General features: G+C 38.3%; 1 protein-coding gene across 2 annotated transcripts in view; it reads right to left on the bottom strand.

The window, feature by feature from the left end:
• The window catches only part of LOC128632970 (inactive ubiquitin carboxyl-terminal hydrolase 53), a 49,889-nt gene extending 25,699 nt beyond the window's left edge, over positions 1–24,190 (bottom strand). The window contains exons 1-12 of one of the 2 annotated variants that reach the window (XM_053681327.1): positions 23,804–24,190; positions 14,928–15,093; positions 14,535–14,767; positions 12,425–12,517; positions 12,198–12,332; positions 10,565–10,678; positions 10,081–10,163; positions 9,700–9,799; positions 8,499–8,645; positions 5,724–5,873; positions 1,593–1,761; positions 1–138 (exon numbers count right to left, since the gene is read on the bottom strand). The exon at positions 1–138 is cut by the window's left edge and continues 12 nt beyond it. In XM_053681327.1, the coding sequence (XP_053537302.1) occupies positions 1–138; positions 1,593–1,761; positions 5,724–5,873; positions 8,499–8,645; positions 9,700–9,799; positions 10,081–10,163; positions 10,565–10,678; positions 12,198–12,332; positions 12,425–12,517; positions 14,535–14,678 (1,273 nt within the window). In that variant the 5' untranslated portion in view covers positions 14,679–14,767; positions 14,928–15,093; positions 23,804–24,190. Of the gene's footprint in view, positions 139–1,592; positions 1,762–5,723; positions 5,874–8,498; positions 8,646–9,699; positions 9,800–10,080; positions 10,164–10,564; positions 10,679–12,197; positions 12,333–12,424; positions 12,518–14,534; positions 15,094–23,803 lie in introns of both variants that reach the window. The other variant, XM_053681326.1, reaches the window with a different exon arrangement.
• Between the last annotated feature and the right edge of the window lie 2,925 nt (positions 24,191–27,115).

Raw genomic sequence — 27,115 nt, 5'->3', positions numbered from 1 at the left:
CATCACTGGTCTGGTTGGTGTCACGCTTGAATGCTGACAGGGGCTGGCTCTTCTGCTTTAAAGTACCGTGACCTGACAACAGAGCACTCAGGTTTTCTCGGGTCAGTTCCAGCTTCTTACTGCCTGGCTGCGGGGTGCCTGCATGTGCGCATGTGTGTGTATTCAAACAGAGAGGAAAAAAAATAAAAAACAAGACATTAGAATACAAACAAATGCAGTCTAATGAATACATTACACTGTAGCATCTTCAAACATGCATCATTAGTGACATTTTATTGTAAAGGCAGACTGAACAATGTAAATTGGAAATGCACTGTTGTGCAGCAGTGTATGACTAAACAGGGTGTCGTTCAGGGTATGTGAGGTCAACAAATAGTTCATCTCTCAGTGAAAGTACTAAGAACACTAATACACATTACTTCCAAATGACTGCAGTAGCACTCTCAATGCACGGTACATCAGCTTTTAGGTCTGCCCTCTGACCAGGTCAGCATTACGTACGTGTCTGTTTTTAAAGTAGACATGGGTTTTAAATAAAGCTGTGTGTCAGACACCAATGTCATCTTTATCATTAATCAAGAGCAAAGAATACAGTCAAGTGCACATGGCAAATGTATTTTTTTTTTGTTTTTTTCAGCTTATATATTGAAATCCTAAATAGACCGTACATGGCACCAGAGAATCATCAAAGTGGCAAATGTAAACTGACTGCACTGGCACCAAAAGTACAATACAGTAGTCAATTTGTATGATCAATACATGAGCTCAGATTAACTGTATCACCGTTTGTCCTTCTTAATCCTACACACACATACACACACATACATACACACACACAAAATCAAAGCTCTAATTAACCACCTGCACAGGCTTCGATTCATTTGTAATGCTTTATTAATTCTGAAGCTCAGCAGTTCATTATAGAAACCTATAGAGCATGAACATCAGCGCCGACTGACACGGTTGAAGCAGCACTAATTAAGAACAACTATTTTCATCCTGCACCAGCTGAGAACAAATAGGTCTTGCTTTTTGCCAAAAGGTCAGCAAGCGACAGGGTATCAAACCAGTATAGTTGCATTAAAAAATTATACAACCCCCATTGCAAATCAGGTTTATTGTCAAAATGTACAGACTTTCAGCTCCTTGCAATGAACAAATCAAACAAAAGCAATTGAAATAGTTCAATACAACAAATGCTTCAAGTGGTTTCCCCAAGTGCAACTGAAAATGCATATAATGCTTATAATGACTTCTCCAGTCTCAAAATTATTCAACCCCATGAATTCAATCCCTCACAATAGCACAAATATGCAAAACAGGTGTTGTCTCGAGCACACCTGATGCAACTAATCAAGGGATTCATTAGTTGCATCAGGTGTGCATGAGCTGGAACACATATTTTCTGTCCCTAGCCTGTTCAGGTATTTCATGTGTTCCAGCTCAAGCACACCTGGTTTTCTCTAAATTTCTGATACTCTATAAAGATACTCACTGTAATAAACCAGGTACTATTTTCTCAGTGCAGGAAATGTTTTTTTTTGCTTGGTACAACCAACAATCAGAGTACTATATGGCATGTGATACCGTACCTGGGATTTCACCGTTAGCTGAGGGCTTGTGATGGTTAGCAGAGCTTTCAGACCGAGGGACCTCAACTCCTTTCACGGCGCTCCCCTCAGGGTCGGAGTAGAACAAGAGTAGTGGCTGGAAGTGTCCTCGGATGCATTTAGTAACCACATCCTTCCATTTCGAGCCCACCTTTACAAACACACACAGACCGACACACACATACACATTTAAAATGTAAGAAAGATTATGCACTAAATCTGCTATTCTCATTCATTCATTCAATGAATGAATGAATGAGAGAATGAATGATTCATTCAAGTCACCTTTCGTAAACACTATACCCTGTTCAGGGCCGGGCTGGATTCTGTCCTGGGAACACTGGGCATGAGGCAAAAAACGCACTCAGAATGGGACGCCAGTCAATCACAGGGCACCATGCACACACACATTCACACATAGGGTCAATTTAGAGTCACCAGTTCACCTGCTGGCATTTATGGGAGATTGGAGGAAACGGTGTGAGGTGGTCACACTACCCCCTGAGTGACCATGCCACCTTAAATCTGCTATCCTGCTTTTAAAATATTTGAACAGACATGAAAAATCAAAAGAGCCTGTCAGCTGTTGATTAATTCTCTGGAAAGTGAGGTTACATGGTTAACCAAATTTAATATTAGAAATAAAAGCAGTAGGGATGACAAGTTTATTTAATGGGTTACTGAGTGTATCCATGTATTAGATGGAACCTTGGTGCTTAATTAACAATGAAAGGATATCAAGTGTCCCTAATGAGACAGAGAAGCAGTATAAGCAGACTGGAGAAGAAGAGTGATGTGATGGCATCCCAAAGCATAGCACGTACTCTCTGACCCAATACTGGGATTACTGAACAAAAGACACTAGAGACAAACATTTTGTAGTAGTTAGGTCGCTAGAGTATATATATATATATATATATATATATATATATATATATATATACACAGTGAGGGAAAAAAGTATTTGATCCCCTGCTGATTTTGTACGTTTGCCCACTGACAAAGAAATGATCAGTCTATAACTTTAATGGTAGATTTATTTGAACAGTGAGAGACAGAATAACAACAAAAAAATCCAGAAAAACGCACATCAAAAATGTTATAAATTGATTTGCATTTTAATGATGGAAATAAGTATTTGACCCCTCTGCAAAACATGACTTAGTACTTGGTTTAAAAACCCTTGTTGGCAATCACAGAGGTCAGACGTTTCTTGTAGTTGGCCACCAGGTTTGCACACATCTCAGGAGGGATTTTGTCCCACTCCTCTTTGCAGATCTTCTCCAAATCATTAAGGTTTTGAGGCTGACGTTTGGCAACTCGGACCTTCAGCTCCCTCCACAGATTTTCTATGGGATTAAGGTCTGGAGACTGGCTAGGCCACTCCAGGACCTTAATGTGCTTCTTCTTGAGCCATTCCTTTGTTGCCTTGGCCGTGTGTTTTGGGTAATTGTCATGCTGGAATACCCATCCACGACCCATTTTCAATGCCCTGGCTGAGGGAAGGAGGTTTTCACCCAAGATTTGACGGTACATGGCCCCGTCCATCGTCCCTTTGATGCGGTGAAGTTCTCCTGTCCCCTTAGCAGAAAAAAAAACCCCAAAGCATAATGTTTCCACCTCCATGTTTGACGGTGGGGATGGTGTTCCAGGGGTCATAGGCAGCATTCCTCCTCCTCCAAACACGGCGAGTTGAGTTGATGCCAAAGAGTTTCATTTTGGTCTCATCTGACCTCAACACTTTCACCCAGTTGTCCTCTGAATCATTCAGATGTTCATTGGCAAACTTCAGACGGGCATGTATATGTGCTTTCTTGAGCAGGGGGACCTTGCGCGCGCTGCAGGATTTCAGTCCTTCACGGCGTAGTGTGTTATCAATTGTTTTCTTGGTGACTATGGTCCCAGCTGCCTTGAGATCATTGACAAGATCCTCCCGTGTAGTTCTGGGCTGATTCCTCACTGTTCTCATGATCATTGCAACTCCACGAGGTGAGATCTTGCATGGAGCCCCAGGCCGAGGGAGATTGACAGTTCTTTTGTGCTTCTTCCATTTGCGAATAATCGCACCAACTGTTGTCCCCTTCTCACCAAGCTGCTTGGCAATGGTCTTGTAGCCCATTCCAGACTTGTGTAGGTCTACAGTCTTGTCCCTGACATCCTTGGAGAGCTCTTTGGTCTTGGCCATGGTGGAGAGTTTGGAATCTGATTGATTGATTGCTTCTGTGGACAGGTGTCTTTTATACAGGTAACAAACTGATATTAGGAGCACTCCCTTTAAGAGTGTGCTCCTAATCTCAGCTCGTTACCTGTATAAAAGACACCTGGGAGCCAGAAATCTTTCTGATTGAGAGGGGGTCAAATACTTTTTTCCCTCATTAAAATGCAAATTAATTTATAACATTTTTGACATGTGTTTTTCTGGATTTTTTTGTTGTTATTCTGTCTCTCACTGTTCAAATACAACTACCATTAAAATTATAGACTGATCATTTCTTTGTCAGTGGGCAAACGTACAAAATTAGCAGGGGATCAAATACTTTTTTCCCTCACTGTGTATATATATATATATATATTATATATATATATATATATATATATATATATATATATATATATATATATATATATATATATATAAACAAAACAAAAAAAAAACACTGTGTGTGGCTAGAATACACACAGAGGCTACAAAGCACTCAGCTGCAATGAATCTGTGTACTTATTTAGACATTGAAAGACTCTCCTCTTCTCTATTGCTTTAAGAAAAGAAGAGGAAAAAAATAAAATAAAATTTCAACGTGTTGTTTGAACAAGCAGCAATACTCAATGGTGTGTGTATATGCGAGAGAGATGGGGGTAATTCATCTTTTCTGGGGAGACGAGCACTTCCAGCCAGGCCAGCACAGAAGTGCACACGCAGCACAAGCGCTCCACTGCTGATAGATTGATAAAGAGCTACGGAACCAGCCGACTCGGCTGTGCATCTCAGCGCACGCACCAGCGCCACTCTCACAAATGCATTATTAGTTAATGTTTATGGAATATTGGTGATACATAAGGAATTAAGTCCCTGCATGGAAGTGAGACAAAGAACCGGCTCTGCATGTAATCTCCGTGAGAGAGAACATGAACTTCAAGTGTATAGTTACAGAAACTAAATGAAGATAATAACCCAGGTGTGCTGTGTGATGAGTAAGCCAGTTCATGAGAGGTGAATGGGTGGACTGTTTTATGGAATACGTCTAATTTTGTCATTATACAACGTTTTGCTATATTCCTTGTAATATAGAAAACCGATAAAGCATTGATTGGTCAAGACTGCACTGATTTGATTTTGGCTTATGCTAAGCTCATGATTTATCAATTAATTTTCATCAAATGTTCAAATAACAAAAAATAAGCTTCTTTTGCCTCCATTTTCAGTATATCAGTATATTGTGCAGCACCGGTAGGTATATATTATGAAGCTGGTTATCAACTAAACATCATCCCTCTCCATCTGCAATTCCGTGTGGACTATCTGCATTTATGCTGCTACTGTATTTACAAAAATATTGTATTTTAATTTCTTGTCACTACTTAAAATATATTGCTTTTCTTGTCACTACTATATGGTATAAGGTAAATGCTGATTACTATGTCATTGTATTTTATGTTTTCATTCACAGCATTTTTATTATATTGTTATTCTTGCACTACCTGTTATATCTGAGACTTCCACACCAGAACTATGTACTGGGTGGCATTACACTGTGTCTTACTATGTAATGTTTTTAGTAGCTACTGTACAGACTTGTGTTGTTTGCACACGTTTGCATGTGACCTTTATGTAGAAACGTGTTTCTTCTAAATGTGGGTTTTATTTAATTCTGTGCTGTCTCATGTAGTTTGGTGTTGTTTTACACAGCACCTCAGTCCTGGAGGAACATTGTTTCATTTCACTGTGTACTGTACCAGCTGTACATGACAATAAATACACTTGAAAAGTTTTTTTCTTTTCTTTTTCTTTTTTTTTTTTTAGGTGCAATGCAATTTGGTGAGCAGCTTGATTTTACTGATGCTTTTAACGAGGACAATATTTTTCATTCTATTTGATGTAACTGAATCACGCACCTCTTTGACTGTGGCATCATCAAAGAAGAACCATTTGGAGGACTTGGTGTGGAAAGCGAAGGTGCAGTAGTGTTTGCTTGTGTAGCAGATCATCCCAACCAGCTGCAGGTCACTCTTTTTGGCTTGTTCATCTGTGACATGGTAAAAAAGCTGGAGAGAAGAAAAAAAAAAAAAGAGAGATGGGAAGAAACAGATATTACATCTGTAATATGTCTTCATTAAAGTTTTAACAGCTTGACACCATTGCCTGTCACTTGTTCAGCAATGGTACCACGACCACACGATGTTATGGCATTACCGCCTGTCGCACCTCCTCCGGTGCCCATAAGATTACCGCTCTTCCTTCAGCCTTGCCACCTTATCTAAAGCAACCAAAACCATACAGGCCTCCACAGTGACTAACTTTGTGACAAGCCCCACTGGCACCGTTAATGCATGCTCAGTGCCACTGGTTCCATATGGCATAGGTCGGCGGCAGGGTCGTCAACCAGGTACCACCACTCAACAACATTTTGCTCGTATAAATGAAATACGAACAATGATTTTTTTTAGTCTTAGTTTTGAAATTGTGATTCTCAATCACTACTCTCTGATGTGTATCTATATTATACAGTATCTCACAAAATTGAGCACACCCATCACATTTTTGTAAATATTTCATTATATCTTTTCATGTGACAGCACTGAAGAAATGACACTTTGCTACAATGTAAAGTAGTGAGTGTACAGCTTGTGCAACAGTGTAAATTTGCTGTCCCCTCAAAATAACTCAACACACAGCCATTAAGTACTCACTTTTGTTGCCAGCGGTTTAGACATTAATTGATGTGTGTTGAGTTATTTTGAGGGGACAGCAAATTTACACTGTTGCACAAGCTGTACACTCACGACTTCACCTTGTAGCAAAGTGTCATTTCTTCAGTGTTGTCACATGAAAAGATATAATCAAATATTTACAAAAATGTGAGGGGTGTACTCACTTTTGTGAGATACTGGATTTTTTACATTACTGTACAGAGTAGCTACATTCGCATAACAGATATCTGTTAAGGATGGAACGCCTGCAATTTTAATTACTGATTTAATGGCACATTTGAGCTACAATAACCAAAATCCACAGCAAAAATAACTGCTTTTAAGGATTAATCATATTAAGATGCCATATTAAGATATCCTCCTAAAGTTAAAAGGGAACCATCAATATTAACAGCTCGTTAAATAATTTGCTGGGGCAATGTTTTTGTTCCTCTGCTAATAGCAATATATAAGTTACTTGCGGGTAAAATTCGGTCTTGATAATGGGCAGGTTGTAATGCATCACTGTCAAGCTTTGAGTGAGATGAAGCATGCAGCTATGACTCATTCACCCAATCATACCTTCAGTCCTTGTGTGTTCAGTAACTGAGAATTTAATATTCAATACATTATACTACTATTCTTTTTTTTTTTTTTTAGGACAAACTGATTCCTTCTTACTATAAGTTAATTCACAGGCAAGTCCCCCCCTTTAGACTCTCCAAATTGGTCACATTGGTAAAATAACTACAGCCATTGGTCACAGAAGAAGAAGGAATAATGGTGCCCTGTTTTATGCAATGGTTCTGTGCACATATGCAAATTCTCCAGAATCAACACTGTTCTTGCACTGAGAAAGAAACTTTTTTTGTGCAAACCCTAATCTATACAACTGCTTTTCTGCAGGAAAAAAAAAAAAAACAGTCTTTAATAACAACAAGATTAAGGTCCTGCCTCCATTATGAAACTCTTAAGCCCTGTAATGAATAGGGTAAAATCTGCTTGCACAAGGCCAGGGTCACTTTGTCCTCCAGCCCCAGTTCCCCATGTCCTGATATTTACTGAACAATGGTTCATAGCGCAGGAGGGGAACTATTTTCCTGCACACCCGCCAGCATCACATGAGCAGCTGAAGCATGAATTGCAGCCTTTGTGGTCACCCGTGGGCTTCCTGAAAGACTAACTCACTACCGCAGCGTGTTCAGATCCAGAGAACAGGGCGTGGGGAAGAATGTGTGCTTTCTTGCCCCCAGGGGAAAATGTCTTGATCGGGGGAACTCTTGCCTTGAAAGGCATAATATTTAACAACATACGGCTGTGTGAAACCTTGGAAGGAGCCAAGCCTTACACCCATTGTGCTAAACTGAACTAAACAGCTGTAGCCTAATAGAAAAAAGAAGAAAGATAGCAGATGACACCCACACACCAGATGACACAAACACACACCAGATGACCCTCCATCACAAAGGCCTGGTCATCAGAGTGGGTCAACTCCACCCACAACTTTTGACAACTTCAGCCTTATAAAGAGGATAAAGTCAGAATTTCACACATATGCTTGGCAGCACCAAAATAAAAAGCACTTCATCCAGTCAGTGCCTCTGAACTTCTGTGACGTCAAACAAATCCTTTTATAGCTATTTAATCAAAGCTGCTCTGACTGTGTGTAGATAGATAGATAGATAGAATTATAGATAGATTAAACTATAATACTGTGAAAACATGAATGCTAAAAAGATGAAGATGAAAAAAAAAACCTTTACATTGACAAAAGTACATTTTATATTGTATGTTCAGTTTCTGACAGCAGGGTCATTTGGCCTTGTCCTGTTATAAGCATAATCAGACTGGACTAATCTGCTGGCACAGCCAGGCACTGTGCAGAGTAAACATGAACTTTAGATTGCCTTTAAAGCTCCTGTATTTGTTGCCAAAATCAAAACAGATTTTCGGAATCTGCGAGTGTTATTTCAGTATTACCCCTGAGAGGCTAAGGTGTGGTCCAAGAGATTTGATGACGTCCAACATCATGTCAGACTGCTCCGAGTCCCACACAAAACCAATGGTGACGATTTCCGGTGCGTTCATCAGCACGCGCCGGATCTTGATCACCTGACCGCACTTACTCTGGTGAAAGACGTGCACATGTGTTAAGACAAAACCACACACTTGCATACTGTTTTGCACAGAATATAGATTCGCATTCCAAAAATGTTCCACTCTAATCAGATAAACAGTTTAAAAAGTAAGAGTGGACACATTATAAAGCTAACACAGGACAAGAGAACGAAGAGGAATGATGATGCATGAACTATTTTATCGTGTAATAAATTTCATTTCCTAGTACTATTTCTATCATATATGACAGTTTTATGTATGATGCAACCATCAAGCTGGGCCTAATGCCTATTTAAAAATGCAGTGTATTTTAATATTTTATAGACCTCATCTCATGCGTCAGGTCACCTTTCTCAGTCTTCTCAGATAAATTATTAACCCAAAAAATAAATAAATAAATAAATAAATAAATAAATAAATAAATAAATAAATAAATAATAAAAACCCACCGCACATTTACACCACTGTTGAATTCTCAAATTTGATTGTTCAGAAGGTGCTGATTAATTTGCTAACAGCATGGCTCTGACGATAGCACTGACTGTGATTTAAATGACAGGTTAATATTAATGCACTTGTTAATATACATTAAAGTTCCTACACAGCTCAAACACAGGGAATTGTATGTGGATTGTATTGTATATTATGTAGGCATAATCTAAGCCTAACAATCAATCAAATTTAAACGGAAATAGGAATAGGAAAAAATAGGAAACGCACAGAAAAATGTGTTGAATAGTTGATCCAGTTTGATATAGCTCAAACGTAACATTTTACGAAAGTATTGAGAACTATTTTCTCTCGTGAATGTTCAATGCAACTATAAATGGTTTAAAAAGTATGATGCGTCATTTCTCTTCATGCTCATATATAGCATTGATAAACAGCTATAGAATAAGTTTAATACAACACCTCAGGGCACTGCTGTTACTTCATATTTGATGATAATAAAAGCATGCTCCATTATGTTTTACTGAAATAGTTATAAGTAATAGTAGCCTTACTGAACTTTCATTACATTTTTTATTCACGTAAAGCCTGATCCACATAAGAGGTCACCTACTGGACAGTCACGTTGGTCTCCAATCGTGCTGGCTGCCTGGAGCAGTTCACCAAACATGTCAGAACGTGGCTTTTCATCTCTCCTCTCCAATAACTTTTCGCTGAGCAGTAAAAGAATGAGGAAAGGGAGAGAGAGAGAGAGAGAGAGAGGCAAATGGACAGAGAAAGGTTAAAGACTGGAAAGGAAAATTAGCTTTAACACGTAATGGGTAAATATCTAAATCTAAAGACTACATCTGAAAGGTGTTAATAAATGCCAAGATGTCCAACAATCGTCTCAACTTTAAAAACCGATTTATAATGCTTGATGCTTTTTCAAACAGTACAAAGTACAACTGCACAGCCCATGTAGTATCACATGCAGAAGAGAATTTCAGCTTACCAAAGAGCTGTGGTGGAAACATAGAACACTAACTGAGTGAAGGGCAGAGGGTCAGACGAGGCTCCACAGCTTCGACATACAACCTGCCACACACACACACACACACACACACACACACACACACACACACACACACACACACACACACACACACACACTCAGCTAGGTGCCACATGGCAACTGCTAAATGCTAATTACTTCTGCAGCCATGTCATTATATCGTAGGAGAGGACTTTGCTGTTTAGGTAAGATTAAATTGGTTTCTTCAGCAAGCACTTTCTACAATATAAACACTGCCTGTTGAATACAGCACAAATATCAGTTTTTGCCATTGCAAATATCAGTAATCTAATATCAGTAAACAGAAATCTAGAGTAAGACTACAAATAAAAATATATAAAGCTAGAAGAAAATGAATGGAGTCCTAAAGCACTGATCATTTTCCTAAATGCCAGTACAGAGTGTATGCTTGTTTGGGCAATACCTGTTCATAAAGTGTCATGGCAAACTTCTGATGTGTGATGCAGACTTTGGATGTACAGGCATCTGTATCAACATCAGGAGCAATATGGAGGTGGATCCTCTCTAGAATGTTCTCCTTTATATACAATCATAAATCAAACACATGCCATGTATGAGAAATACACAGGGGAAAAAAATCAGACAAAATAATAGACGATATTTAAACAATTGTCCACTGTTGCAATTAATTATTTAGAAATATTTGTAGCAAGCTTAGAATATCCATTGGATGTCGCTAGTGTTTTGGCCAAAACAGTTTTTGACAACTTTAGGTTAAGAAGCCATAACTATATTTCTTGAAAAACAGTTAATCTGCCTAAAGATGTCTAAAATATTCACATTGTTGAATAACAAGCTACCATGAAATGGACCTTAACAATTCAGTTTATAATCAGGTACCAGCTGTGCAGTAGGAATGCAATCTTTAAATGCAGTTTCCTCCCTTTTCACTATAAGGGGATACTAGAATTTTTTTTTTTTTTTAAATGCTACAATTTGACTTAGTTAAGATACATGCAAAAGAGAGATATATTTTAGTTCACATATTACAGGAAAACCTGTAGTTTTAAGAATTATATTGTAGGCAGTAGGAAGACATAACAGGTCAAAATTTCTCCATGTGATTATTTACCCAATGAAATGAAACAAGATCTTAATCAGGAATCTATACAGCTGGTTAATGATTTCAGGCGTTGAACAAGTTTTGCTAGAACATAGAAACACACTAAACTCATGAGACTACGTAAACTGCACATTTCTGGTTCCAGTAATTAACTAGACACAAAGTAAACAAAGGCTTTCCTGAATGTATTATTATCTACTCAAGCACTCTTTCAGGCGACACAGCCAGGCTCTTCATAATGGTAGTGTTTGTAGTACTTTCTCCTTGGTCGTTTACGAATAAACAGATACATTTTTTACTGACACTAGATCACAAAGAAGCTATTCCTAACTGCAGCTGTAAGAAAGGTGGCGTCAGAAATGACGACTTGTATACTGGTTAGTTTGCATCCCACCGAAGCCCTGACAGAAAGACTTTATTGAGTTTCATGTTGTGTAGAAGTACTGTAAATGGATGTGTACAGAGCTAATGATATATTCTGTATAGCTCTGCTAAATAAATGATGATTACAGGTCCCCTTGCTAAGCAGGTTTACTGCAATTATGCTGCTTGAGAAAAATCCTATACAGGCTTACGAGAAGACAATACGTACTTCAATCCCATGGGTACGGACACTGAATCTGAAAGCCTGTAGAGCTTGGAACAATGATGTACAGTGCACACAGGCTTCTTTGCATTACCTCAATAAAATAGTTTGGAATACACTTACACTGTCCTTATTTTCTCTAAAATATAACATAAGAATATGGCCTAACTATGGAAACAAATAAAAGCATGTTGCATAGCTAAAAAGAAACAGTGACACATTGCTGTCAGACTACATAAAAATTGAAAGCCAAAAATTATTTGGTTACGTAATTATTGTGCTTAGAACTGTATTCTGTGTGCATGTGTGTGTTAATAATAATTGTGGAAATTTGTCAAAATGTCTGTGTCCTTTTCCAGACCTTTTTACTCTTCCTCACATACTTACAAAGCATTCTGCGGCATCGTCCATAAAGCCTAACTGGAAACGTTGCTCATCCTTAAAAGTCTCTGCCAGGGCAATGCGCAGATTGTCTGAAGGTAGCGCTCGCTCCCTGCTGTCCTGAAACTGTGAGAATATTCCCTATAAAAGAAAACAATACAAGACCTTAATACAAACACCAGCTGACATTACAATCATTTACATCGAGAGGTTCTGGGCCTTGAGGAAAGTACCTTTAATTCACAGAAGATGCAGGCTTCCCCTAAGCAGTAATGGTTGGGAAGTTGTCGTAGACTCCGTCTAAAGATGTCAAGCTGCCACAGCACCTATGCAAATCATCGTTGGAGATATGAAGAGTATTAGGAGTTATTTATCACACACAGTGCTATGTCTTTAGGTAACTGGTCTGACCCTGCACTAGGCCTGTCACAATAATTCTGTTATTGACTTATCGTACAATATATGGACATGACCTTGATATTGCCCATTGTGTACGTTTGTTTACATAAGAATGAAGGTCACCAACATTTTAGCCATTTGTGCGGTTTCTGTCCTCTCGTCTGCTTAAAATAACTTTGACTATTCATCAAATTTAAAATAAACATGCACATTCAAATACAAAAACTGTGCATATGAATTTAAGATGTATAGCAAGCACTAGCACAGATTTTAATTAAACTATACTGCTGAAAAAACAACACTCAAGAGCTTATCAATGCACTAACAATGCTTTTTGAAGAAGAAAAATCTAGAAATAGTTGTAGTGTTTCAAATAATACAGTCGAAGCTGAACAGTGTATGAACAGCGGTAAACTGAAGTGCTTTACTAGCGGGTTAATTTACTCACCCTGTACTCATAAGATTAATCAGACATATACACAACAAACTTAATATTACAACTTGCTGCTGCACAAAATGACGCGAATGCAAGTACCTTACTTAAACCCAAGTAAGGTGCTAGGTAGAATGGTAAGTCACGCTGTAAATTTCTTTCTGTAACAACGAACTAAAACATGGACAATGAATAATGTGTCTTTATTGATCGCATATACATTACAGCACAGTGAAATTCTTTTCTTTGCATAACCCAGCATGTCAGGAAGCTGGGGTCAGCCATGATACAGCGCCCCTGGAGCAGAGAGGGTTAAGGGCCCAACATATAACTAAATATGGATAAAATATGTATATGAATAACTAAAGCATAAAGAATTCACGATATTGTATTACAATACTTATTGTAATATTATTTCAGGAGATCAGGTTTTCACAACAAGGGCAGTTTTCACATGTTTTTGTTGATGTTTATGTTCAAATATAAAATGTGTGAATATTTTCTCGTCAACTAACATGCCATTGACTAATACGTGATGCCATTTAAGTCAGAGCAAAATTGACTAAAATGAATAAATATGACGATCACATTTTGAATAAATTTAAAGGATATTTTCGTCACAAGACAAAAAAATATTGTTTGACATTCCAATTCCAATGTCTGAATAATCTTAAGAATTAAAAGTTCATTGGTGTACTTGCATTATAATACTATTATATTATCATTATATCTGTGGCATAAAATGGTCTTAAAACTACAATAATATCGGTTACATCGTAATTATCTCTGGGACAATATATCGTCCAATAAAATAAAAAAATAAAATAAAAAGTAGTTATTGTGACAGACCTACCCTGCACAATATTGTGTGATATCATAAGCTTAAAAACCCACTAAAACCCCAAACATTATCTAAATCAACACAAATATAATCCATAAACTTTGAAAGTTTGTCCCTTCTCGAGTCAACTCTACCAGCTATGATATTTAAATACTCAAAGTTTAGTCAAAAAGGTCCATGGTCACATTTTCCTTTGCTTTGCACTTAATGGTTCGTGGTTTGCAAGCCTGCTCATAACATACATACAAAATATCCAGTCTTTAACTTAAGTAATCTTTTATCTTAATCCAGAGACATTTGGTTCTTGCATGTCTCAGCCTGTAGGTCTGCCATGTGGGAATGAATCATGCCCGGAGTATGACCACATTACAGTGTGATGAAAGATGAAAAAAGAAAAAAAGGAAGTGATGTAAGAGATGCTCAGTCATACTACCCATGCACCCACCACCTCACCTTCTAGTAACAAGTAGACAGATTGGGAGCATGACTAAGTGTGCCCTCTGAGTCACTTGTGGGGGTGGGAGTCAAGATGGAGTAAATATTTGTCTGTCGAAACCAAGATGTACATTCCCAAGAGAGATGTCGCAATGAAATAACAAACAGGCCACTGAATATACAGAAAGGGGAAGGAAAAATAAATAAATAAATAAATAAATAAACCAAGCCATACCTGCACTGCGCTGTTAAGGAAGCAGCTGTTCTGTCCCGGCTCATTTAGAAGCCCTTTGGTAGGAGCCAGGGACAGCATAGACCCCGGCTGGTAAACCCTGCCAAGATTGCCCCTTGGTTTCTTGAAGAACTTTACCCATGCCATTGGATTCTGGGCAGAAATTTGCCTTCCAGCTAAGAGAGAGGCTCTTATTGAAGCAGGTCTGGTGTTATTTCCTTGAACTGGATGAGCCTCTTCAATGAGAGGCTATGTAATTACACAAGCAGAAGCTAAAGTGTTGTTGAACATCAGAGTAGAATTTTGCAACTGCTTCACACATGAGGCTGATGTCCATTGAGAGTCTCTAAAAGTCTCCAAGGTTACACCAACCAATTGAATGACCAGAGGCCTTACCAGAAAATGGCAGATATCTGCTTGAGTCTTTTTATGGTTTGTTCATTCCCTTTCTGAAGTGGATCCAGATTCTTATAACAGCATTAAGCAGCTCTTATGGCACGTCATCCATATCCTAGGTGTTGCTCCATGAACACGTCAGTAATAAATCCTCATGAAATCCAACCTAGGAGAAACAAAAAGATAGAGAAGTTAATTATGATTTAGAAAAACATCAGCAGAGCCACACTGTTGGATGACCATGCAAATCCAAAGTGGGAACACGCACCAGCACAGTTTTGTTTTGTTTTTATACACCAATATTTGCCTTATTTACAATGACAGTGTAAATCACAACTCACCTTCCCCTTATCCATGTAGTGACTTAAGATTAGTAATTAACTTGTATGATGAATTATAAGCACCAATTTAATGATTTACAAGTATTTACTTACTATAACTTCCAGAAGGAAAACTTTCTCCTAATGATTTTAAGAGGTAAAGCAAGTAACTGACTTTGATTAAACAATTTTTAAACCCATTCTTTATTCATTTTCTCATATTTCACTCTTCAATTAGCCAATTCTGTGTTCTTCTAGCGTTCTTACGGGTTTCCTCCCACCAGTAGCCAGTAAATAAAGCCAGTCGGTGGATTAGCTATGCTACATTGCCCATAGGTGTGAATGAGTGTGTGAATGGATGTGCATGGTGTCCTGTGATGGACTGGCACCCCACCCATGGTGTGTTTTTGTTTCATGCCCAGTGTTTTCTGGGATGGACTCTGGATTCACAGTGACCCTGATGAGGATAAAGCACTTACTGAAGATTAATGAATTAATAAAATATCCAGTTCCAATTATTGTAGCGCTCTCGCTCTCTCTCTCACTCTTCTCATGTCACTGCACAAGCACAACTGTATGATTAACTTATGTGGACATTCCTTTAAAAAATTAGTTATTTTCATTAAATTTGTTACATTTCGAATTCATACAAAATTAGCGTTTTAGCAAGTGATAGTAGTGGTAGTAGTGAGTGACAGTTGTTTCTACTAAAATACCTTCATCTTCATCATCATCACCACCACAGTTTAATTTCTTGCATTCAAGTTATGGCTCCTGTTCTCTCAGTCACACTCCAGGCACTCATTGACTACTGTATCTAATTATTACGACAACCAAAAAAAGCCTGTTACAGTTCTTCAAGCTACCTTAAGTAAACAGTATGTGCTCATTATGCTGTCTAGAAAGATCCAAGATCCAGAGACTGATGGGAAAATATTTTAGGTTGGCTTATTGTCCATGTGAAGAACTGATGTCTGGAAGTTTATATTAACTTGCCAAACCATTTGCCTCACAGCACATTTTGGTGAGACATGCGTACCCTTATAAGCGATCATTTAAACTCTGAAGGATAAACAGTCCTCTGTAGCATAGCAGCAGTACTCTTTTTATCCACACAAACCGTGTGCACTTCTGGTTTGTGGTTATAAGGCTTGGTTAATACTGTGGAATGAACATCTGCTCAGTTTCAACATAAAAGCAGTTTTCTTTGGTGTAAAACTTGCCAAACTCCCTCCTGGAACTCCGGTTTCCTCACCCAGTCCAAAAGCATGTGTTGTATGCTGACTAACATTTCCAAATTGTCCATAGTGTTTGAATGGTTTTGACCTGCAATGGGTTGGCACCCCATCCAGGGTGTCCCCCACCTTGTGCCCCTAGTTCCCTTGGATAGATTTCAGGCTCCCCCATGACCCTGTGTAGGATAAGCGGTATGGAAAATGGATGGATGGATGGATGGAGAAACTAGCATCCGATACCACACGATACTCTGTGACATAAGCCTAGTGAACATGGTCATGCTAATAAACAGACAACAGAAAATGACAGCAACTGGATGTATATTCAAAGCAAAGCACACATCAAACTATGCTTTGTGAAAATATCAATAGGATCAGTTACAGCATCTTCCGACAATGCAAGTAACCTGATCAAACATAAGACTAGGCTTGAGGAGTTTGTTGGTAGTGGCACATGGCAGCAACCAACATGGCAGCAAACTCTAGCTAGGTGAGATAAATAGACTAAAAACAATCCTAGGTGAATGAAAATAAGAGTGTTTACCTAGTATGTTGTTCTTTGCGATCACTTGCTATCAGTCCTTAACAACGAGGGATTCCAATATAACGAAGTCAATAAAATGCACATTACTTAGAGCTGTACAGAAGCACTTTTCCAAAATGAAAAAAAAGCCCCGCTCTCCACTGCAACCATACTTGTTCCAAGGTAACTAATGTAGCCAGATAATGCACTTTATTTAAAACAAACTAGATAACATTATAAAGTATGAGCCTAGTAGTCTATGTGCATGAACATGCATGTGTGTGCTTTTCATGGCCACTGTTCAACCAGTGCCAGATAAAATGTTACATGATTAATTAAAACTAGGTAGGTTACTCTTTGCAGTGTGTGGTATGGTTAAAACGAGTACCAAAAAACACACCAATGTACTCGTACGCGATTTGAAATAAATGCTATAGAATAATCCCTACTTCTTTCCAAGACAGTTTTGCATTTTCCCGTTTGAGTGTATGAGCTCCAGCAATTTCGTCAAATATTACACCAAACTTATTATTCATACTCGCATTCAACCAGATCAGCAACATGTTTGTACTTCTAAAGTTCCCAAGAGACACTGGGGGAAAAGCTTGAGGTTTCACTAAAAATTTCTTCACCAGACTGGATTTAAGTGTTCTCAACTTAATAAACAAAAAGTGATAAACATCACCAAAAAGAAAAAAAGAAGAAGAAAAAAACCCCACAAACCTACTATCTGAGGCTTGGAGCCCCTCTGAACGTTTGTAACATGGCCACTGCCTGCCATAGCAACAGCATTCCAAGGTGATCGCTTAAGCCTCAAAGTGCTAAAGAGGTCCAGCCTTTAGGATTAAAATCAGTGTTTCGAGACGTGAGATGCATCTCCACATTGGACAGTAAACACTTGCAATAAAGAAGTATTTGTTCTGAAACTAATGAGCCAACAATTAAATTCATATAATTTTTAGATACAATGCATAAGGCTGAAGTGCTGAAGAGGTTTCCAAGAAGAACAAGAAGAAAAAACTACCAAGGCAACCAGTAAATAACCACAAACACACATCCAGTGTGTCCACATGTTTTCAAGAAGCAATCATGGTGATAGAAACAGCAACCTGCCAAATCTCTGGAAGCGTGTGATAAGGGCTGGACCAGGCAAGTTGAATGAACATTACTGAATACATTTTCCAATCCACTATCTGTATTTTTAATCTACTATCAGTAGCAGCACCATATGCTTTATTTACTTCATTTAACAGTGATTATGCATAGAAAACAAAGCACTATTAACAGAGGCAGGTATAGTTTCCAAATAGGCCCTGACTCATGTAATAACCAGCCACACATTATCCACAAATTATTTCTGCTCATAAATGATTAAGGATTAATATGAAGAGTGGATTACAGCAGATGACCATCATGTCTGCATGGAATATGATACGAAAATGTGCCAGTAACTCAGTCAAATGCCAAATTCTCTCATTAAGTCATTCTGATTATGCATTTCTTAATCCAAGATCATACAGTTTACTAGATATGGGTGGTGACCGAGGCAACATTTGCTTCCAATAAACACTTGTACTCAGCCATTTTTATGGGAACAAGTCATGAAAGAGAAAATTATGACTGCTACAGTGAGATGATAATAATGATTCACAATTAGAGTGGGAAATACACCATAGCTCTCTCTAATAGTAAACAATTATTTTTCCTGTCAGCTCAACCCCACTACAGCACACAAGCTATAGTTCTAGCATGAGATCATCCCGGCCATCAAAGATGAATGTGAGAGATGATGAGAAAACGATTTCTCATCTACGACAGCTACAGATTCCATAACATCCATGGTGTAGGTCTGGTCTACAGACAGTGAGGATTCTGTATTAGGACTGATAGCCTAGATTTAAGCTTCATCTCGCCTACACAGAAAGCCCTGCCTTTTTCTGAGACAGATTCAGACTAATCATACTCCTACAGCTTATGCAACATGTGCAATATTTCAATATGACACCATCAGTGTGAGAGCATTACCGGTTTTTATATCCAAGCTGCTCAGGTCTCTGATTATGCCACATCTCTCCTTATTATAGCCTTTACTGGCCAGCTGGATGACATGACGTCACCATATCAGTCCTTGCTTAAACCAAACAACTCTGCCCGCACCCTTCCTACAGAGGGCAAGTCTGCATGCGAGATGACTTCCTTCAGTCCACTCATTAAGCCTTTTGATCATTACACAGAAAACTTCCAATGCTCAGGAAAAAACATGCTAGTTAGAACAGCAACAACAATAAGAAAAACCCTCATAAGACTAACTGCATCTGAAAAATTCTTCCTTTCAGCCTTTGAGCGAATTTATAATTGGGTTGATTTGCAATGGTGTCCAAAACTGTATGTCACATTAGATTAGATTAACCCTGGATCAGTACAGCAGTAGAACAAAAACAGTTCCTTGAGGTCAGCATCATGTCACTTCCTTCCTTACCATCTAAGGAATTAAAATAATTCTGCTTTATTAGCTGACCAAAAAACTCCCAAGTGATAAATGACACACTTCCAAGTGACAAATGAGTTCAATTATAGCAAACAGTATAAATTTGACTCATATTAGAGGTTAAATATGCTATTACACAAGGCATGTAAAGCATCTAAAAAAACTAAGTGCTGTGGAAAATTATTTGCCCCATTTTGATTTCTTTTGGTTTTGTGTCTCTCTCATATGTCTTCAAATGAAATACAACGTAAAACAAAGGCAACCTGAATAAACACACAATACATTTTTTATTATTATTACTATTATTATTTTTAAGTTATCCAACACCTATCTCCCATGTGAAAAACTAATTGCCCCCTTAAACTTAAAATGTTGTGCCACCTTTAGCAGCAATAACTGCAACCAAATGCTTCTGATAACTGGAGATCAGTCTTTCTGTGGTGGAATTTTGGCCCACTCTTCTTTGCAGAACTGCTTTATTTCAGCTCCACTGGAGAGTTTTCAAGCATGAATTGCCCGTTTAAGGTCCTGCCACAGCATCTCAATTGGTTCAAGTCCGGACTTTTAATAGGCCACTCCAAAACTTTCATTTTGCCTTTTTTTTAAATTTTTTTTTAAACCATTCAGCGGTGGACTTACACCTATGCGTTGGATCATTGTCTTGCTGCATAATCCAGTCGCACTTGAGTTTCAACTTACGCACTGAAGACAGAATATTCTCCTTTAGGATTTTCTGGTTGAGAGCAGAATTCATGTTTCCCTCAATTACTGCAAGTTGCCCAGACCCTGAAGCAGCAAAGCATCCCCACACAATCAAACTTCCACCATCATGCTTGACCGTAGGGATGATTATCTTTTTGTGGAATTCAGTGTTTGGTTTACGCCAGATTTAACGGGACCCCTGTCATCCAAATAGTTTCGACTCTTCAATCCACAGAACATTCTCCCAACAGGTTTGTGTGTCATCGAGGTGTGTTTTGGCAAAATTCTGACGAGCCTTAATGTTATTCTGGGTCGGCAGTGGTTTTCATTTCACCACGCTTCCATAGACGCCATTTTTGCCCAGTGTCTTTCTGATAGAGGAGTCATGAACAGTGACCTTTATTGAAGCAAGACAGCCCTGTAGGTTCTTTGATGTTGTCCTTGGCTCTTTTGTGACTTGCTGGATGAGTCGTTGCTGTGCTCATGGATTAATTTTGGAAGGTCAGCTACTTCTGGGAAGGTTCACTACTGAGCCGAGTTTTTCCCTTTGGAGATAATGACCCTCACTGTTGTTCTTTGAAGTCGCATTGTATTTGGAATAGCTGTATAACCCTTCCCAGACTGCTGTATTTCAATCACCTTCTTCCTCACCATTTCTGGAATTTCTTTAAATTTTGGCATAGTGTGCAACTGGGTAAGACCTATTAACCAACTTCATGCTGTTCAAGTGTTGATTTGATTGAAGTGGGTTTGCAGTAATCAAGCCCGGTTGCGTCTAGTCCAGCCAAACCCCATTATGAATGCAGTGTCATAGATTTGGGGAATTAGTAACAGGGGCAAATACATTTTTACAAAGGCCCAGTTGGTATAGGAATTTTTTTTTTTTTTTTTTTTTGCTTCAATAAATATAATTTAAAACTGCATTTGGGTTTACTCGGGTTGCAAGCAAGTGATGAACAAACCAGAGGTAGGAATTTGAGCAGTACCTGACAGAATGACAGCCAACAACAGCATTATGGAATTTGCAAAGGCCATAAATAACATACACATAGACATTTTTACTTCACAATTTATAATGTAAAAGACAAAAAACTGACTACAGTAGGTTAAATAAAAAACAAAAATGCACAATGGCAGCTTTAGTATTTACATGCCAATAAAACAGGAATGTAAGAAATATAGGAAGCAGTGCACCCATGTGGAATGGGCCAAGACATATATTGCTTCCTCTTCCTATTCACACAAACACCAATGCCAGATGCAGTCGAGCAAAAGGACGTCTAGCCTTTGTACGAGTGTGCGTAGGGGGCGAAATGTGACACGCTCCTGAAACTCTGAAACAACACTGAAGGAGCGGCTGGATTCCCGGCGGACAGGAGCAACAATGCAGTGGCCGTTTCCTGTGTGGGCTTCCTGTAGGCTGTGTGCCGTGTTCCAGCATGCAGTCAGCACTTTGAGCCCTGAGAGAATGTACAGGTACTGCGTTTGTACACACACACACAATCACCAAGTCTTGAATGCAAACAGCCAAGATCTAGACAAACTTTTTGCTGCACATTCATTCTCATAGACACACCTTACCTCAGGAACAGGACATGGAATAACCCAGAGCCTTTTTCCTGTAGCATTTCCGAGTGGTAGAATATTGTCCCTTAAATGTCGCAAGCCACTTCCTAAACACATTCTCCTCACTTCCACGTGGCTTGATAATAAACTTCAGTGCCACAATGCAGCTTTTCTTGACATTCATTTTCTATATGATTAATGCGATTTCGCCAACGAGGATTAAACGTTTATTTGGCGTCACGTTTTATTTGACTTCTTTTACAAGAATCCACATTTCTTTCACAGGAAACCATTTTTGCATCCTTTAAAAAAAAAAAAAAAATCTTTTTCAGTTTATAAGCTGCTTTAATCATGATGATTGAACACTTTTATTCACAAACCTCACCAGACTTTTTCTTTTTCATGGCAACGATTTTGATACCCACTCTTACTGACATGCAGAAATTGACTAGCATCAAGACTTTTTAGCTTTTATTCAGTTCCACAAGGAGGCAAGGGACTGCTGTGGGACTGCTTGATATTGCAGGTCTGTAATGAGGCAACAACATGAAGAGCGTTGCTGATCTTAAAGCAGATCTCAGCAGTGTGGCAAACATCAGCTGGTTTTTCAGCATGCCTGTACGTTCTCGTCACTCTCTACAGGTAAACATGCTGAAGAGCTAGCTATGCGATAGGGTACAACAATTTCAGCATTTTACAATAAACTTAACCATAAACCTATACCTTCATCTCTAACAGAATTTACATTACATTACACTCTAATAGGATTGTGATTAGTGCTTAAACGTTTGTTAAATGATATGTTCTGTTTATACCAAAAGTGAGAGGGGCCTAAGATGGAATGATTCCCACACCTAAGATGTGGGAAGATGCTAAGTAATTTTATCTAAATAACTCAAAAGTTGAGTTATCTAATGACTAAATAGCCCAACTAAAAGCAGCAAATAGCTACATGAAAAGACAATTCATGTAAAAAAATAAATAAAAGGTATATATATATAAATTAATACTTCTCATAGTTTGGCTGTGGAAATGTTTATCACAGGAGTAAAGCTGAGTTAAATATGCAGGCTATGACTCAATAAAAACAGCTGCTTATTTAGAAAAGCCCCAATAATCATTCATTTACTATCTATAAACTCAGCATAGGTTAATGCCAGTTTATTTTCCAGGTTATAAACTGTCATCTTCATTTAACTACTGCTTTTTTAAATGTATTTGGGTAATAAATACTCATGTGGTGGTATGGTAGTTTGGAGTGTAGCAACCTGAAAACTCTCTCACGCCTATGTAATTCAGCATATTTACTTTTAAGGAAAAAAGGTTACTTATTAGGTATATTAATTTGGGAATAAGCTCCTCGAATATATTCTAGGCCTCTTTAAAAAAAATAATAATAATAAATAATTTTAAAAACCTGTTCGGAGGAATTGTGGGCACGACTAGGAGGTAATATATAGCCTCAACTTAAGAAGTAAACAAGAGCAGGTCGTTTGGAAATTCCTGGAGCGCTGTAGCACAGCAGACGCTGGTATCGATGAGAGTTTCGCTGAATTAACGTGAATAGAGGACAGCTTGTTCCCAAAATGACGTCCGAACAGATATATTAAAAAAAACTGGGCAACTTTACACCATTGAGAGAAAACAGCTAATATTGGGTGAAGGATAAGAGGCATAATAGTGTGTCCTAATTAGTTCTGGTCTCCTCGTACATTTGTTTTGAGAGGAAGCTACTCAAGCTGTCGAGGCTTCTACTGTGACAGACGTTAGATTTAAGAAAAAACAAATACAGACAAGGATTATACTGATAAGTCAGTAATAGCATACAATTAAAAGCAGTAATAAAAATTAAAAGATACATTCTGTAATATGTTACACGAAGGTGAGCTCTAGTTCTATATGGACGGAGCGACAAAACCTGATCACCTGAATCAGGTAGATTTCCGGCTCCGTCACATGCGCAGTGGACGACATAAAAATGGCGAGAGAAAGTTTGCTCAAAAAGACAGAAGCTAATCAGTACAGCAACATACATTACTCACCATGTGGACGACTTTCCAGGATAATTTCGCCTCTTTCCGATCGACTTAATCAGCGATTATTCCCAAATATCAACATTGCTTTTCGGCGTCAGCTGCCGAAGTGTCAAAGGCGGAAGAGCCGACTGCGTTAGGTGAAGTTGACACTTAAGTAAAGTAACAAAATGACTGACAAGAAAGAAAATCACTTTTTGTGTTGAAGTAGTGACTACTCAGACATTTAATTTCTTTTCTCCAAATAACTCTACTCTGCATTTCAATATTGCACTGACTCGCAGCGTCCCTGTAGGATTGCAGCTCCCTGGACACTGAATGTTTGTGTATGGCGGTAGTGAGCCAACTCACTGCAGCCACCTGAAATTCAGGATTTGTGATGTTTCCAGCGCTGAGCTCAAGCCCCGCCCCTCCCTGTGTACAGCGCCGTGATGAAACCCTGCTTCTGCCCTTAAGCCCCGCCCCCACACACAGCCCTGAACGGAAGCCCCGCCCATGTATACAACACAGGACTGAAGCGTCGCCCATACATCCCTGTGTTCTCTGCAGTCTCGAGCATCAGGTTCGCCGGAAGCCAGAACAGCGCACGTGCTGTCCAACGGCACAAGGGAGGAGTTGTATGTTTCTGCTAACCTCGGTACATATTTTTACTCACAATCAGCAAAGGTAGTCTACTCATTTCAGGAATATACATGCACATCCTGTTCCAGCGTTGCTGTACTTTACTGATATACCGGTTTTGCAAATTTAGGTCAACGGAATTGCCAAATTGCGCTTGGAAAATATTTGCTGAGTAAATAAAGCCACCTAGTAAGCTAGTGGTCTAATAGAGGTCATTTCCAGCGCAAGTGCTTATTGAGGATGTTGGATGATGAAAGAAAAAGTGTAATCATGGGATCAACACTGATCCTGATTCAATAGGAGGCCTACTGAAAAAATATTATAATAAAAAAGGTCTATTCAGATGATGACAATAATAATTACTATAATATAGTTGTTTATAAAATAAGTAAATAATAAAAACTGTGCACATAACTTTATGCAGTAAGTAAATTTAATACTGCATATTTATATACTCATATATTTATATACTCTGTGTAAAAATGAAAGGGTCTTGGTTGCAAAACAAATGCTCTTGGCCTGTAGTGGGGAAAATGTAAAAAGCTAAAATGGCAGCCCAATTAAATATGATGTAGGTCCACTTTTATTTGAAAAGCTTTACATTTACAACATCCTTATCCAGAGCACATTACATTTATACAACAGCATTTGCAGTTTAAGGGTTTTGCTCAAGGGCCCAGCAGCAGCTTAATGGTTGTGTTGGGATTTGAACTCATGATCTTCCAAGTAGTAAGACAACACCTTAACCTCCGATCTACCATTGTCCTAGCACATAGGTGTAATCTATGAAAAAACTGTTACAGCTGTACTTCAGACTTATCATATATGTGATAATCATCATAATCATTATTATATTCTAATATAAATTGCACCAGTTTTGATATTTATATTATGCATGGAGCCTCTTTTATACAATAAGTTTTTTAATATTCTGATATAACATTGTTATTGAGTCATACCATTTAAATTAATTTTTCTTTTACTGACATGGATGTTCCAAACTGCCTTAAAATGTGTAAAATAAAAATAACTACTTGTGTAGCTTTCCATGAACAAAATTGCTTAAATAAATATGGATTGTTATAAAATGGGTGTTTTGTTGTTTATAAAATAATATATGCACAACTTTCAAGTTCTTAAAATATGCTAAACAGTGTCCATTAAACCTGGGCTAATAAATGTAACACCCAGGGCAGAGGTTCCTATCAGTCATTTATTTGTGTCCCTGCTGAGCACGAGCTGTTTAACTGTTAAAAGCAATTAGAGCAAGTAATAAAGTGTGGTTAGTGCAAGGTTATGGTGTATCTGAATGGACCAGGCTTTTCCTCAGGAAGCACTTGAAAAGCTCATTGAAGAGTCAGTTCAGTTCCCTACTGCGGGCTCCCAACAAGGTGCATAATGGTTCAGTGCTAGTAATGAGCAAGGCTAAAGTGTCATCCAGACTGATACAAAGGAAATAAAATGAGATGAATGTTTAAGTATCTGTCCATATGACAGCTGTCAAGATTTGATCTTGAGGTATGACTATCTTTCTTAATTGGTCTTAAAACTGAGAATAAATTTCTCTGTTGTGGGTTAAGGAAAACAGCATTCCAGGTTTGTGATGCAATACTGTGGGCCACAGGTATGCCAACCCAATGATATGCAGTTTTTATTTCTGCTTTCTGTAGCCTTGATATATCCAGGCAATCAGGATACTGAGGAATATCTATGCAACTTGATAAGAAGCACTAAGGGTGTTCAGTAAGGTCTGCAACTAAATCTTGCAAAATTTCAACTATGCAGGCGGTGGGATGATCTATTCCCAGGAATTGTGATAAAATATCAAACACTGCACTTGCTCAGAACTGTTATTCGCATAGAAGAAACTGGAACAAATAAGTAGACACCCAAGCAAATGTTTACTGCCATGCAGTGAAAATTATAATAGCAGATATATGGCCCACTACTTTATTTCTTTTCTTTAAATATCATGAAGCATATTGCTGGTAAGCTCATATTTATATTTTACGGTGCAAAGTTACAAAAAAAAAGAGACAGAAATCAAAACAAAAGAGTGGAAAAACAGGCAAAAAGAACATAAAACCCAAATACATTTTCAGTCATACACATCTTAAAGTTAATACATTTACATTAACATTTATGGCATGTGGCACACGGCCTTATTCAGGGCAACTTACAGAAGTGCTTTGAAATCTCTATCAGTAAATATATCCTGATACTGGTTCACTTGGTCAGGGACTAAGAATACTATCAGTCAAAATACCCTATTGGGGAGGTAATATGGTATGAAAGACAACACAATTTGTTGAATTTCTAACAAAGTGCTAATTTATATGCACCTTTGCCTCAGTAGCATTAGTGATATTTATGCTATTACTGATCAGAAGGTTGGGGGTTCAAGCCCCAGCACTGCCTAGATGCCACAGTTGGGCCCTTGATCAAAGACCTTAACCATCTCTACTCCAGGGACACTGCATCATAGCTGATATGTGCTCTGACCCCATCTTCCTACCAAGCTGGGATATGCAAAGAATATATTTTCACTCTGCTGTATGTGACAAATAAAGGCTGCTGCTTCTAATGCAAGTTTAATGTTGTTGCATTAAACTGCATTAAATGTTGCATTAATGTTGTTGCATTAAAATGTTGTTGCCTACTGAAAGAAGGATTTGATGTTGATACCTGGCCAGTGATATA

Source organism: Ictalurus punctatus, chromosome 7, assembly GCF_001660625.3.
Source record: "Ictalurus punctatus breed USDA103 chromosome 7, Coco_2.0, whole genome shotgun sequence".
NCBI lineage: Eukaryota > Metazoa > Chordata > Actinopteri > Siluriformes > Ictaluridae > Ictalurus > Ictalurus punctatus.
The sequence above is the reverse complement of the archived record's forward strand: the minus strand, read 5'-3'. Positions and strand labels throughout refer to the sequence as shown.